Genomic DNA, 16,365 nt, shown 5'->3' with positions numbered 1-16,365 from the left:
CCACTTGGTTGCATTGAGGGCTCTATTACACAGTATGCCTTGGTAACTACTGGCATACAAGATGCATTACAATGCTGAAAAGATCCCACATTGCACAAGGCGTTCTGACATTGCTATCCTGAGGATGCTTTGTCAGGAGGTGTGGAGACGCATCACATAGGCCTTCCAGCTGCACACATTTGTGAGTGAAGTTCCACACTGAGCCTCCATAGTGACATGGACAACATCTGAGCCTTCATCTACCAGTCCCCCTCTCCCCCCCCAAAAAAAGACAGACCTGGGCTGCCCTGGTGCTTATTCTTTTTTTTTGTGTATCACAAATTACAAGGGTAGCATAGAGCTTAACCTAACTTAAATTAGGAAATGAGAACAAGCATACTTTAGAAAGAAAGGCTATGCCACAGCCCTTTTCATTGGTTGATGATTCCACACACTTGGTGCTAGATGGCCACATTTAGACTACAGTGGCAAGAAATAGCACAAATCTTTCCCAAGCTAAAATACCATTTGTGCTGCAAATCTGGCAGATTGTGACCTCAAAAAAGCTTTGTACATCTGGCCCTAATTTTGTTCTTGTGCCCGTTTGTTACTTTTTGTCATCACTGTGGAATAAGGTGGATGTCATGAAACAAGTTGGCAATTTTCTGAGATTAAGTTGGGCAGCTGAAAGGCTCTTTATTTGCTCTGTAAATAAATCTGAGATAAACCGCCAATAATCGTCTCCAAGGAATTATTGGACACTAATTTTCCTTTTAAAAGTATTGACATATTGCTTTTCTGTACACCGCAGACCAACGCTGCTTGCACACTAGTAAGCCCCTCTGCTTGGTTGCCATCTTCAGATTCTTTTTTTCTCCTTGGTGACTCCTACCATTGACTTGGCTTCCTAGATCCTTCTAAATACTGTTTCCACTGCTTGGCTACAGATTTCCTCATTTCCTGGAATGTGGGTGAGGGTCCCATGTGGATCCCAAATATTCTTGAAGGTGCAAAACTACTCCAACAGGTAAGTAACCATTTTGTTTTGCAGCAAGAATCTTTTCTGTATTCACATGCTGTGCATCAATTTGCTAGTAGTAGTCTCCCTTCTTGAGAGGCTGTGTTAAAATGAGTGTATTTGTGAGCAGGTGCTTCAATATTCTGTCCCACCTGTACCTCTTTGCTAGCTGGGATATTCACGCAGTAATGTTTTGTGAATGTGTGTACAGAAGACTATGTGGCTGCCAGACAGTTGTAATTTATGGAAAGATTATCTATGAATGCTAGAATTGCTCCCTTCTTCCTTATCGAAGGTGCTCACTGGTTTTTCTCCCTTCTGCGGCACTACGCCCCTCTGCCTTGTAGCATGTCTAGATTGGCTGAACTATCCATCTTGTGAAAGTTCCCAAGGTTACTGGTGAGCCCTTGCTTGCCAGTGCAAAGGGGATGAAAAATTAGTTTGTTTTCTTCCTAATTTGGCTTGTTTCCTACAGGTAATACATGACTGTCTTCCTAGCATCCAGCATGTGAAGACCCCTTTCTGCTTGTGATGTGGTTGTTAGAGAAAACATGTAGCAGTATAGCTTGGTTGAAATTAAAATGTAAAATAATTTCTGGCAGGAATTGTGGATTTGTCCTCATACATATTAGGTCCTTATGTATATACAAGTAAGGTTCTTGTGATGTGACTGCTTGCAGTTCACTAACTATTCACAAGAATGAGATGGCAATCAGGATGACTGCCTTGCTTTTTAGGCAATTGAGTCCTTTCTTATGCATAGGCTTGAAAAGCAGCTTCATCAACTGTGCTAGCACTAGGTTTAGGTTCCACAGTAGTGTGGATGCTGACCCTGGTGTAATTACCCTGGTTACTCCTTCTAGGATTCCCTAAATACGAACATGTTGAAAAAACTTCTTCCTATAACACCTCTTGGGTATGTCAGTGCGGCTGAGAAGTGCACTTTTAATGAGGTGTATGAAAGCATCTCATCTAGCAGGTGAGTAAGATACCTGAAAATAGTAGTGTCCTTTGTCCAGCTGTCCCCTACTCATTCCCTGTTACACAGGCCATAAAGCTGTTCCATTCTGTGGTGCAACGTCTTTGAGTGGTAGGCCTTCTGGGCTCTTGTACTCTTGTAAGACTTCTATGGATTTCTGGGGTAGTCCTTGGTGACTTAACTTTATGTCTTCAAGAGCCATGCTGCTAGGCTGAAAGGGGCTGGTTGCAGGTGATATGCCTGACCTCTTTGTATTGTTAATACGTCTTGATTAGCCGGCAGTCTTCGCATTCAGTCCTGTGCCAATTAGACCAGACTGGACAACCATGCATATCTGGCCCATTGAGGAGCTATTAAGATTTATATCATGGTTGTTTGCTCCTGTCAAACAGCAATGGCATAAGCGAGAATGGGGGAAAAGTGTATGCAAATTTTCCAGAACGGTCGATTGATACATTATTCCCTAGCGAGCGATTGTGTGGTTACCCGGACGAAAGGTTTTGGTACTTTGCGTTCTATCGAGTGGCAAAGAGATCTATCTGTGGCTTGTCCCACTCCTGAAATGTTCTCTAGTCCATTTTCTACAACTCATATTCATATAAGGCATTTGCTCGCTTGTTTAGTCTGTCCACCTGTTTATTTTGAATCCCTGTTAGATGCATGAATACTAATGTTATCCTTCTCTTGTAGCTCATTCCCATGTGTCCTGAGCTATCTGGAAAAGTGTGTGTGACCTTATTTCTCCTTGTTTGTTGAGGTAAAACATAGTGGTCATGTTGTCTGTGTGGATTTGGCCCATATTCTCCTTGACTTTCTGATCAAAATCTGTTAAGGCAAAGAATACTGTCTTCAGTTCCAACAAGTTTATATGTTTTACTGGTTCATCTGAGCTCCATACGTCCTTTCGCATGTAGCCTCCCTTCCTCATGTGGGATGCATCTGCTGAGATGGTTACATAGGGAGTCAGTTGTTTTAATTTGTGCCTACATGATGTTCTTTGTGTTCCAGTACTATGTTACTTTTTCAGCTTTCTCTGTGACAACCACTAGATCCTCCCAACTCCCAGTTGCTTATGACCATTGATGCTGTAGCCTTTCCTGGAGTAGGTTCATGTTTTGCCTGTCATGTGCATTAGGGGTGTGAAAGATGCGATCTTGCCCATTTGTTCCACACTGTCAGAGGTTGCCCCTTCTGAAAAAGGCGAGTTTGCACTGTCAGTGCCAGGATTCTCTTAGTAACTAGGAATGCCTTGGCTGACTGGAATCTATTCTCTCACCCGAAATTGTGTTCTCTTTCGGAGGGACTGGGGATGGTTTCTCCAGGTTAAAAGAGAACCTCACTGTCTGGAGTATCTAGACTGCATTTATGTTCTTCTGACACTGTCTGCATGACTTTGCTTTACCAACCAATCATCTAGGTGAGGGTAGACGTGGATCCTCTTTCCCATCAAGTGCATTGAATCTACAGCAAGATACTTTGTGAAAACACTTGCTGCAGATTCTATCCCAAAGTGGAGTACCCTGAATCTTTAGCATACCGTGTCCACGATAAACCTCATCGGTACATGCAGATAGGTGTCCTTGAGGCCTATTGTTGCCATATTGCCTCCTTTCCACAGTCGCAGGATGACCCCTTGTAGCTCAGAAATTTTAACCGTTTGCGTGTTTATGAACTTGTGCAAAGCACGCAGGACTAGAATGAGTCTGACTGTCTTTGGCACAAGGAAACACGCATAGTAAATTGATGTATTTCTTTCATTGGACCCCTCTCTTATGCCCGTTTTGCTTAGGTCTTTGATGTCTTGGTGTAGATGCAGCATCTCTTCCCTGCTGCAGGTTTTTGTTTTTGACCTGATGTGTCTGTATGATAACTATGATGAATTTTGTTTAAGTCCATTTATTGAAGGCGATTGCTCTCTTTTGCTGTGTGCAGAGGTGATTCCATTGGCAAGTCACTTGCTTGATGGTTAAGACCCTTCCTTTAAAGGGCAATCTTGGCATATTGGGATATTGCCATTGTGATGGTTCACTCTGGGACTAGTCTGTGGAATGCAGTTGGCATCGAGTTTGTGGTGTTGCAGTCCTCTTGCAGACAACCACTTTCTTGCTGTTGCTCCTCGAAACAGGCCCCTGATCTTCAAAGCACCTATCACCTTTGCTCTTTTACTGACTTTCTTCATTTTCTGCAGCGACACATTCACTGTTAGCTCCAAGAGTTTCTTGCCCATGTATGACAAATTTACTACTGCCGCTTGTACTTATTACTTGAACCCAGACACCATCAGCCAGACATGTCTTCATAGGGTGGTGCCTGCACACAGTTGCCTATTGCCTATATTAGCTGCATCCAAAGCCGATTTTAGGCAAGTGTTGCAGATGGTCTTGCACTCTGGATCCCTGCCTAGCTCCCTTCCATTACTGTTGTGGGAGGTGATGCATTAAATCCTCCACTTCCTCTGGTATCTGTATCTATTGAGCAGTGCTTTAAAGTTCACAATGTACCACTGCATGGCAGTTGACCCCTCTAGTATTTGACCCACCATCTCTATCCTCTTACTCTCCTGTCCCAGTGGAGGTTCAATGGCAGTGTGTACATTGGCTCTCTTGCTAGTCAAGGTGACAATGATAGAATATTCTGGCACATTGCCTTTGATGTAGGTAGGGTCCAGGGAAGAATGTCTGCATTTCTTCTCCACCATGGGGGGGTTATGTTTTTGGCTGAGGCTGGCTCCTCAAAGGCCTCTTATCCCTGGTCCAAGATGCTGGTAAACATTGGAAATAATTATTTTTATGTCAGAGATGGTAACAGGTTCTCTAGGAGGGCACATGATTCAGACTGAGCCCCTTCCAATTGGAATCCATTGGTGGCCACTGCCCTCTTGATTAGGGAATTATACACCACAATGTCACCAGGGTAAAGGTCGGAAGGTACATGAGTTGACCATTTCTGCCAGAGAGTCAGTCTCTAGATCTTGCCCCCCCTCCTCCATTGATTCTAGGTGTTAAAATTCACCATGTTCAAATAGACCTTCTTCCAGGTTAGGTTCCTCTTCTTCAGATTCTGGCATTGTAGGAGGCTCCAGCTCTGTGTGCTGCACTTAGTGCCCCTTCTCAGTCTGAGGTCTTAAAGGGATCCAAAATCTTTTGAGGAACCTGACAAACTCCTTTTTTCTTCTCATGAAGACTTCCATCTCAGCTTTGAGTCAATCTTTTTTTTTCAATGTCAATACGTTTTGCTCGTTGTTGAGAGCGGAGGCCTTCCTCTTTGGTGTAGAGCCCACCTCTCCAGTTTCCTTCTTCCTTTTGTGCCCTGGATCTCCCTTTGAAGTTGTGGCTGGTTCTTAGGTTGTACCGCTAATGGTGTCCTTCAACTTCAACCCCTGGCTCTCTCTCTGCTTTGGCTTGTCCTCAATCATCAAAAGCTTCATTATTGTGATACCTTTCGGGGACATTAGGTCAGAGGGTTTTGGCTATGTCTTACTGAACAAAGCAAACACAAGGAGATGATGGACGGAGTGCTGAAACTTTTCAGACACTCACCCCCAGTCACAGATCTGGGTTGAATCCGTCATCATTCTTTAGCTCACTTCGCTACCTCCGTTCTGATCCAGATATATGCAAATCAGTCTTGACCCTGTGCCTCATGGGAACAGTCCAGCCCGAACTGCCAAGCCAGGTCTTCCATGAACCTGAAACAAGCATCCTGGGACCGGTTTCTGGGTAACACCCTTCATCAGCCAGGCTAGCTTGAATCCATTGGCAAAGTGAACAAGGGACCCACGTCCGGGCATACCCTGCCAAATTAGGGCAAACAAAGCAAACACAAGGAGATGATGGACGGAGTGCCCAGACTTTTCAAACACTCACCCCCAGTCACAGATTTGGGTTGAATCCATCATCATTCTTTAGCTCACTTCCCCAGCTCAGTTCAGACCCAGCTATATACAAATCAGTCTTGAACCTGTGCCTCATAGGAACAGTCCAGCCCGAACTGCCAAGCCAGGTCTTCCTTGAACCGGAAACAAGCATCCTGGGACCGGTTTCAGGGTAACACCCTTCATCAGCCAGGCTAGCTTGAATCCAGAGGCAAAGTGAGCAAAGGACCCACATCTGGGCATACCCTTCCAATTTAGGGCAAATAAAGAAAACACAAGTGTTTACTATGTCTTATTGAACCCTTGTGGTCTAACCTGCTGCCTCTTCACCTGGGTATCCTTCTGCATCTTCGACATTTTCTCCTTCTCTGTTTCATTGACTTCTTTAGCATCTGAGCCGCTTGTTCAGCTCAATTTCCTCTATGCTGTCTTTGTTGCTCTACAGCCCGAGGTCCATAGCAATGTTTTCTGATGTGACTGTGTCATAGCGTACTGTACCCTCCTCTGCCTCAACTTTGCCTTCAAAGTATTAAGCAGGAACTCTGCATGTGTTGCACTCTTCAGAGCTGTGATCGTTCGGCAGACCAAAGTTGAAGATCTCATGACGGTCGTTGTGTGAATTTGCAGTAGCACTTCACTCAGAACCTAAAGGGAGTATGGGTGATCCCGGTAAACATTTTAATTTCCACAGGGTCAATGGTCATACGTCAAAAAAGCTCCTAAAACTTCAGTTATCTTCAGTGTTAACTGGGTTCCCTTAACATCAGTTGTCTAATCCATGGTCCCCTTTTGTGTTTTTTTGTTGGTGATCTTTCGAAAAAGCTTTTTCTTCAGTTCTTTGAAGCTTCAGAACTTCCGCAGTACTTCCAGACTCAATGGTGAAAAAAAAGAATCTGAATGTGACGACAATGCAGAGGAGCTTCCGGTGATTACATCTGACATCAAATGGAATGGACATAATACCAAATGGTTGATACCAACTGCAGATAAAAAAAGATGACAGAGAGAATTGAAGACCCAACCCCCTAGATGATGGAATGATGCACAACTTGTAAACCCAGAAAAGATTCATTCTTCCAGAAAAAATATAATAAACACACACACACACACACACATAAAAAAGGAACTTTCACCTCAATGGTCGTGAACACGATGTACACTGCTGTATTGGTGTTGGCTTTCATTTTCCGGTCAAGTGCGAGCTTCTTGAATGAACATGTAAGGGGACAATCCTTCAAATGCATTTACCACGGTGTCTTTACCACACATGCAGGTAAGAATCATTTTATGTTAATTTAAAGGAAAATGGTGTAGGTGCGTGTAAAGATAAATGGAGGTAAATGTGATTTTAGGGTTCAGTGGTGGGTAGAGGTAAAGGGTGATAAGGGCAATTTTAGGATTCAGGGTTCGATAAAGGTAAATGGAGGTAAGGATGATTTTTGGGTTCAGGGGTGGGTAGAAGTAGAGGGAGTTAATGGTAATTTAGAGTTTATGAGTGGGTAGAGATAAATGATGTATGGGTAATTTTGGGTTCAGGGGTGGGTTGAGGAAAAGGGAGGTAAGGCTAATTCTTAAGGTTCAGGCTTGGGTTTAGGGGTAAATGGTGGTAAGGGTGATTTTAGGGTTCGAGAATGGGTGGAGGTAAACAGTGTTAAGGGTAATTTTAGTGTTCTGGGGTGAGTAGAGTTAAGGGAGGTAAGGTTTTTGGTGGGTAGAGGTAAAGGGAGGTAGAAAAAAGGGTGGTAGGTGAGATTGTAGGGTTTACGGGTTGGTATAAGAAGGTAAGGGTAATTTTAGGGTTATGGGTGGGTGAGGGTAAAAGGAGGTAAGGGTAATATTTTGTAGAGATAAGGTAAGGAATAAAAAATGGGCAGTTGTGTGTGTAGACAAAGACATACATATATAGTGGAGTAGAGTGGACTGGAGTGGCATGGCGTAGGCTGGTGTGGAGGGTCGTAGAGTGGAGTAAAGTGGATTGGAGTGGTGTTGAGTGGCTTCGAATGGCCTTCAGTGGCTTGGAGTAGAGTGAAGTTCGATAGAGTGGAGTGGCGTAGAGTGGAGTGTCAGAGTAGAGTAGAGTGGCATAGAGTGGAGTAGAGTGGGAAAGGGAAGCGTAGAGTACAGTGGTGTAGAGTAGAGTGGCATAGAGATAGAGTGAAGTGTAGTTCAGTAGATATATATATATGTATATATATATATATATATATATATATATATCGAATGGGGAAAAAGTTAAAAGCTTTTTAACTACTGCTTAAGTTGAATTATTTACTAGGCAGACAAACAATTCATCACAGTACTGCTCAAATCCTCTTATCTGAAACCTGCACATTTAGTAGTGTTTTATTCCATTATCTTTCCAGCACTTGGCAAAGGACAGAGGGTTATTGTTGAAAGCAATCTAAATGCTACATATGATTATTAATTGCAGAACCGACAATCTCAGCATCTGCTAGCTCGTAACATGGTCGATGAGAGGCAGGGCGCAGCAGGAGCTGTTTCACAGCAGCACAGTAATTAAACCTTCCTTCTGATGCCTGCGGTGGGCAGTGCATGCACGGAGCGCACGCGCCCCCAGACCCAGTTGAAACTAATTACAGCTCAAAGCCCCGGCGAGGGCATTGTTTTTACGTACCCGTCCAATCACCCACGACTTTCAGATGGACTCCGAACGTCGCTTTGTTATCTGTAGGGCACTGAAAGGAAAATCAGATACGCATCTATCAACAGAATAGCATTCTATAGTCAGAAGTGAATGTATTAAAGGAAAATCAGCAACACAAACGTTAAGAGGATTAAATAACGTGCTTTGTATTCGCAATAGTTAAGACAGAATAAAAAAAATAAAAAAAAGCTTCAGCAGGAGTGGGCATTTTGATACACAGTTTAGCAGATAATGAAGGAATAAATATTTCCTGAACAGAGACTGGCTTATTCGGAACTCTTGGAAAGAAGGCTGCATTTACTGTAGTTCGCTGTCTTTTGTAATGCTCTAAACAGTGTCACGGTGACTGTGTTTATATTTTCTTTAAATTAATATTATGTTTATATACACACAAAACGATCCCATAGCCATACATTTATAAGGAATTCTTTTTAAAATCCATGGCAAACTTAAAAGCATGCAAAATCTTTACATTAACATACTCAATTAATCGCTTTTACATCATGTTAGGGCCCCATTGGTGAGAGATCTCGGTCTGGTTGTAAGCCTCCTTCTGGTACTTGGGTGACTTGGGTTTGTGCCCTGCAATGGTCCCCGGCGACCCAGAGGCAATGTTCTTCCGGCAGCATGACCCCACCATTGATACAATGGCACAGTCTTCTCAGGTACAGTTTGTCTTTGTTGCGGCACCCTCTGCTCCGGCACAGTTGGATGTTCCAGCGGCACAGTTGGATGTTCCAGCGGCACAGTCTGCTTCTGCAAGAGTTTATGACGTTGCAGCCAGTTGCGTAGTGTGGGCGGGGCCACAGGGCGGTTGCCCCAGGCGCAAAATTAATAGGCGTTCAAAATATTAATTAGGGCCACAAAATGTAAAAAAATACTTGCCTTGCCCCATGCCCTGGCAACCGATGCTATTCCGCTGGATGTAGAGGCACAGTCCTTGGGCACAATTTCAGGTAGTTGAAGCGACACAGTCCTCTGGGGCACAACTTCTTGATGTTGCCACTGTTCCTGACAAGAACCAGTTGTCTGGAGAGGCTGTGTTCAGGTTCCTGGAGTATGCATGTCACTCTCCTCTGTCTTTATGGGTGGGGTGCACTCACGCTCCGCAGTCAGCTGCTTGGTGCTAACCCTGGACAATCACACCTTCCAAGGAGGCTACTTTCCTCTCTCAGCAGGCAAGTTGGTTTCCTGGAGCACCAGGACAGGGGGACAGTTTTTTTTATTTCTAGGGCATACTCTAGGTGATGTCCCCTCAACTCTGTGAAGCTGACTGTCAGGCACACACCATCTCTGGTTGCACAGAGATCCCGAGAGTGCTCAGAGATACACTTAGTTCTTTTGATGAAATAGAACTAGGAACAGGAACAACTAGTGGGTCAGCAGCTCCCACTTGTATAGAGTCGATGCTGAAAGGGATGTAGATTCTCTGTCTGCACGTTCAGAACTGGTTTAGGGTGGTTCTTTCATTTATTGTCTCCAGGCAGATCACCAGCTACAGCCTCTGTGTAGAGTTACGTTACTCACAGTAGGTATTATGCCGCCTCGAGTACTAACAACGGAGGCACATTGAGGTGTGAGCTTTGACACTTGGCTACTAATAGCCACACTGACAAGTAATCCGGAAGGAGACAAAAGAATACCACACCAAGAGGACCCTTCTCTCCCTTAACAACAGAGATTGCATCCCACCCTTCCCCTTCTTATCTTCAAAATGGCACTGCTCAAGAAAACTAATCAGCAATCCCAGTCAGAGACATGATCTACTTTCTAAAGGGAGCCCTGTCCCTTTGTTCATACGTCAGTTTCTAGGGCTCCTCCCTCCAGCTTCATGAATGTCAGCAATTCACTTCCAATGTCTGAAAAAACAACCTCCCCTCCATCTTGTGGACATGAACAGGGCAAAGACTTTCAAAATGGAACATAAAGGCCTCAATTATTCTGGTTCACTAATACACCAAAAACATGTACCACAAAAGGTACACAAAAGTACATGCATGCCATACTTGGGATGCTAGTGCTAGGATCTGGGTTTGCTCATAGAGGCGGAACGTAACATAGGTGAGCCAGAAGCCCCCAACCTTAGTGACAGAGATAAAAAGGTCTGGTCACAACTACTGATTCGCAAACCACGGTACACTGCAACCACAATTCTACATGCTAAACCCGTGCTAGGGACAGTCATACACTGGGAAACAATTAAAGCACACTTTGTGCACCATTCCAGGTCTACGACCTCACTCATATCAAGGGACAGGCCAAGGCCCTAATGCACACTCTAAACTAGCGTGTCCAGGGCCAAAATCAAGACCCTCGGCACGAGGTACTCGCAGTTGGCCACTCAGGGCATGGGAACACTCCTGCACACCATGCAGGGGAGATTTCTGTCCCAACACTTCACTTCAATACAACTTATTGCAGTTAGCCTAATGATGTCAGGACCCACGGAACAGCGCACCGCCGGCCAGGACTTTCTAAGGGCCGAGTGCGTTTCCCTAACAGACTACACCTCCCGTCGGGCGTTGCGAGAGACGCAGCACGTGACTCGCGTCACGCCCGTCGAGGACGTAAGAGGGGAAAGGTCGAGACCGTCGGAGCCGATAATTCATATATCCGGAAGCGACCAGGAAGCGCGGAGGATCGGCGACGAGACACGGAGCCAGCCCGAGCGAGAGAGGAGGAAGCGGAACGCCAGGTTCACAAACCCCGAGGTAGGCGTGTCTGTGACCGAAATATTCTCTCGGCTCTGCAGTGAGCTAAACCGAGAGACGAAGTACTCTCATTCGTTGAGGAGAAGCGCCCGGAACATTTTGCTTTTGAATAGCCCCTCTGTTGGAGAGACCGGCTGGTCTCATGCAGAGGAGCGGTGACAATCTTTTGACCAAAGTCCACGTACCGTGAATACTCGCATACGAACAAGCCAGTTCGTGGAGTGTGGGAGAACCGAAGGAACTATATTCCTATGGGTACTAGATGCAGCCTGTGGGAACCTAGTATTGTGTGAATCACAAATCGTACGCCCTCAAGAGTGCAGTAACGAATGAGGGGAGTACGGTGGTGCTAAGAGAATTGCTGGCATAGTGAGTCGGGCGATCAGACAAGCCCCCACCGCCAGTCCTCATCATTGTTTCTTTTCTATTTCTATGCAGACATACGAGAGAGCGTCCAGACAGGGTGGTGATACCTCCAGTGGCTTAGAACATAAAAAGGTTACGCAAGTGGGTACATGTAACATAAGGTTCTGCAGAAATGTCCTGTTCCCTGTGCTGGCGCTAAGGCGATGCTTTATACCTCTGTTCTCCCTTTTGTATTTGTACTAGTTGCCTGAGTCCACTGGTCACTGCCTCTTGCTCTCCCATATATGTCTATGACGTACCTTCTTTTACTTTACAGGTGAGGGGGCATTTAGGTTGGCTAAACGCTGATGTTAAGATAACGCAAGTGTTTCAGTTTACTCAGACCAGGGTCTCATAGGTGTCTTGTGTTCTTTGCTTTTCAGATCTCCCTCCCTGCCGTCCCCATCCTTTCCTTCCCCCGCTCGATCACCCCAACAGTCCGTGTACTCACACACGCCGGACTTGGGGTCATCCAGAGGTGGGCCCCCCTAGAGCATCAACACAGCCCCGGGGACATCGGAACGGAGGAACCTGACAAATGAATCAAGCAGTAACATTTCCTTATATTTTGCTTCAGTGCAACTCTTGCTGAGTATCTTGATCTTTGTTGGCACTTGAGTTTAGAGAAATGTGGCAGAGCCTCTTTGTAAGGAGGAGGTACACTTTAACAACATACTGCTCAGCACCTGTCCAGGATCAACCTTTTCTGAACAGGAGCATCTCTCCTGGAACAATGTAACCAGAGTCTCAGGTGCCCAGCTGAAAGTGCAAACATGTAACATCAATCCAGCCTTAATAGAGTGAAACTGTTGCAAGGAGCTGCAATGACGCTACATGTGATATATTGCAACCACAATTCCAGTAGTTAGGTCTATTAAAGGAAAGTGTACGTAAGTGTTTACCACATGAACAACTCAAATTTCACTGCATTAAAGCAAGGTGTGGGAAAATCCATTACAACACCAATAATTACAATGATAATACAAAAAACGCACAGGGTATGGGGCAAATGTGACTGTACCTATCACCTAATTGGTTACGGTAATTTGTTCTGGTGCCAGGGACCTGAGACGCAATACCCCTACGCCTCCTATAGAATATTCCACAAAAACAATAAAATACGGCCGTAACATTTGCAGCCCAGGACCGAAATGGTGTTGTTTTACAAGCTACGATAGGTATAAATATCATACCTCTAATACTGATGGACGATAATATTGAGCTCACCGTCACAGCGCTCAGGAATTTGTTATTTCATCACTTCCACTGAGGGAGTTATTGGAAGCGATTGATATATCGCAATTTCTACATCCTTTTTCGTTCAAAAAAATCCACTTAAAGATCGAAAAGGGACACCACAAGAATAATTTTGCCCTAAAGAAGTCTGTAAGGACAAAACGCGTTGGCTACTTCGTGTCATTTTTAAAGAAGAGTTTTGAATAAAGAAGTTATACAACAATCTGCTGATTTGTTTCTGAAAATTTGTCTCTTATAAACATATGTATCACTGAGTAGAGTGCCGGATCATTGTTTGTTTATTACCAATAATTACAATGACTGTAACCATAAGGCCAACAATACTACAGGGAGACCAGAAAGAGAAGGTTTATTAAAGAAAAGAAATTCATCTGTAAGTTAATAATGTTGATTGGATGGAGAGTACCCACATTATGTACGATGCACATTAACAAATAACAAAATATAAACTCAGTTTTTATAATGCATACATTTATAATTTGGGGGTAGGAGTCTTGGCTACTTTCTGAAACTGGGTTTATAACCCATGTTTTTGGGATACAAGAGGTAAAATGCAGTACATCCGAGTATGGTAACTGTCAGACCCTGTTTAGTGATTACAAAGCAGGCAGTGGCTACTGAGTCTCCGCCGTGATGGTTGAGGTTATTTGCCTTAGGTGTCCCGGGGCCCAACCTACTATGGCTCCGTAAACTGTGCCAAGTACAACCCTTTCTGCACTTGACTCTCAACAGTAGCAGAGGGGAGCAGTCACAGGCTTCTCAGGGAGGTAGACTGGAGTGTTTGAGCTCAACAGTTAACAATTTAACAATAGACAAATTAACTCCAATGTCCAGCCCATTGTTTGTCTTTTAGAAAAAGTAGTTTTAATCACAAAGTTTAATTACATACTACACAATCTGCTTACTTATACAGTTAGTGTCCAGTGTCCATGGGTGTGCTACTTCTTTGTTGTACTATACACAAGATCTCCTTTACCAGTCCCTCTAGCTGCTGGGTTCCCCTCTTTGGAATCAGTTAAACTGGGAATCAATTGCGGACGCAGCCGTTTTGTTCTCACACAGTTAAATGTGCACTCAGTTCAAGCCTTACCCCCTTTGCTGAGTTGGCTAGGCAACAACTGAGTTTTTGTTCGCATGTTGTAGGTTGAGTCCGCACATCTTGTTGTAGGGGCCGCAGTGAGCAGGAAGTTCAGAAATCACCATGGAATTTTGGTGCACGCTGCATCCGACTACGTGCCCACCATCTTCAGTTTTTTTTAAACCCTAGGCACTATCGCAGGTGGAGACCTGGCTGTGGAGGTTACTGGCAGTTACAATGTCACAGCCTGGCTGGGGCTGATGACAGTCGCAGCCCCGCTCAGGCCATTAGTGGTCAAGGCTGTTGAAGCTCCGATTGTGGCAATTATAGGTGTAGCCCTAACTGGGGCAAAGATAACTCAAGCAAGTCTAGGCCTACGACCACACACTTGCTGTCCCAATTCACAAACTACATAGGTATTCTTAATTTAAAAACAATGATGGAACACCCAGGGCAAATGAGTGAGCCAGTGCAACACTGCAGCCTTCCCCCCCATCACCTGGTCTGTTCTCCTGCCTGTACAGAATTTTGGAAGGCTTGCGGAATAGGTCAACAATTTTCCTGGTTTTCCTGCATCATTCCAATTGCACCTTGAGCTCACCACTTCACACAAAATTGACACCACTTCTCCCCCGGCACTCTTCCATCACTTAAAAGAACCCACTGATGCTGCAAACCCTTTTCCCTAAGAAAATCAGGTTTTGGCCCCGGGAATGCGGTCCTGTGGGCCATAATTCTGCTTAGGGAGGGGGGATACACGCCCCCCTCAATAAAAAAATGTATTTGGCCCAGAGAGAATGGGGTACCAAGGGCCATAATTTGCCATGGTGGGGGGGTTGTGAGGTTACATATCTCCCTCCCCTATAAAAATATATCCTGATGTTCCCTGGGCCCTACCCCACCCTGGGGAAAGGGAGCTTAGAAAAGGCAATAGCCTATTTTGTTTTTAAAATGTACGGTGGATATGTAGAATCTCTGGATTCCCCCCCACCACACTCTGCAGGTATCCCTATCCTGCCTCCCTATATATATTTCTTTTTACATTATTTGAGTACAAGAAACTGATTCCAGAGTTCTAAAATGGCTGCTGCCACAGCTTTGTCGAACAGACCTAAAACTTTAACGCCCAGCTTCAGTTTAAGGCATTCATCATTTTGCAAAGCTTTCGATTCAGGCGTCCCATTTCCTTTTCCGTAAAGCTTTAAAGACCTGGCTTTTCTCACAGACCTTCGTATGAGCATGTCTCTCTGTCTGCACCCTCGTGTTCCGCACATAGCGCCTTGACGCCCTTGGGCTAAGTTCGCGCTCTACAAGTCCTATATTCATTCATTCATTCAGTTGCCCAAAGACTAAGATAACTTCATTTAAAACAGTCTTAAAGGCGAAGACACCACCAACGTTCTGGTATAGACTTGAATGATTACCTTGAATTGATTACTCAGCCTTACGAAACTAGGAGAAAATATCATTATCAATATTTTGGATTCCTAAAAATAAATCTATTCTACGGTGTATGAGGCCCACAATCTTGACTTTGGTTTACCTGGGCATAGATCTACAGGGTGTGTACAAATGCCTTGCACTTGGCTTTAACTTCCTAAAGTTTCAGAGAACACCCCTGGTCATTGGTTCACAGGGTGGTAGATCAACCATCAAAGGAGAAGCATATGAATTTGTGTTCCATACACCAAGAAGAGAACTATATACCATGCAGCTGAAATATGAGCAATGAGGTCCAGGTATACCGTCCAAAACAGCTATGAGATCAAGTAACAAATTCAACCTTTAATCGAGGTGTTGCTTATTTTAACAACGTGAACCAGTCACCAAGCTGTCAGGTGGCTCAACAAAACAATTTAATATAATCAAAAAAACTAATTTGCTTCCTGGGGAGAAATCGGTTTCTAATTTTGGTACTGTGAGACTTACAACTCGGTGGAACATAGGACAATGTCATAGGCTGCAAGAACTTAAGAGGACTTGTGATCTGTGCTACACAGCATCTCATGAGTTAACACATTTACAAAGATGGAGTTAGGGTACCCTGGGCCCTTATGTTGAAATGTCCCCAACCCTCATCCAATGGTTTTATATTTAAAAGCACCGACATTATTTGGGGTGATGTAGCTGCCTCACACCCCTGTGCCCCGATGCCACTGCACCTGCTGCCCTACTGTTTGCTACCCCACTGCACATTTGGTATTTGTTTGTCCTGAATTTGTCAGTGGGCACAAGACATACATGAGACCTTTATTTAGCAGGACAGGCTGCCTGGATAGGACTTGTTTAATCCAGATTGTATCAATATTTGTGACTGTTTACATTTTCCACATGTGAAGTGTTTTATTACTAAATTAGCCCATTCTTAGGGGAAACAGGTCAGCGATTTCCTGCAAGGA

General features: G+C 44.4%; 1 protein-coding gene across 2 annotated transcripts in view; it reads right to left on the bottom strand.

The window, feature by feature from the left end:
• Window positions 1-16,365, bottom strand: part of NOX4 (NADPH oxidase 4) — a 699,867-nt gene that overhangs the window by 281,390 nt on the left and 402,112 nt on the right. For both annotated transcript variants that reach the window (XM_085623140.1, XM_085623139.1), the window contains exon 12: window positions 8,486-8,546. In XM_085623140.1, coding sequence (XP_085479266.1) covers window positions 8,486-8,546 — 61 coding nt within the window. The remainder of the gene's footprint in view (window positions 1-8,485; window positions 8,547-16,365) is intronic.

The sequence above is a fragment of the Triturus cristatus genome, chromosome 8 (assembly GCF_964204655.1).
Source record: "Triturus cristatus chromosome 8, aTriCri1.1, whole genome shotgun sequence".
Taxonomy (NCBI): domain Eukaryota; kingdom Metazoa; phylum Chordata; class Amphibia; order Caudata; family Salamandridae; genus Triturus; species Triturus cristatus.
The sequence above is the reverse complement of the archived record's forward strand: the minus strand, read 5'-3'. Positions and strand labels throughout refer to the sequence as shown.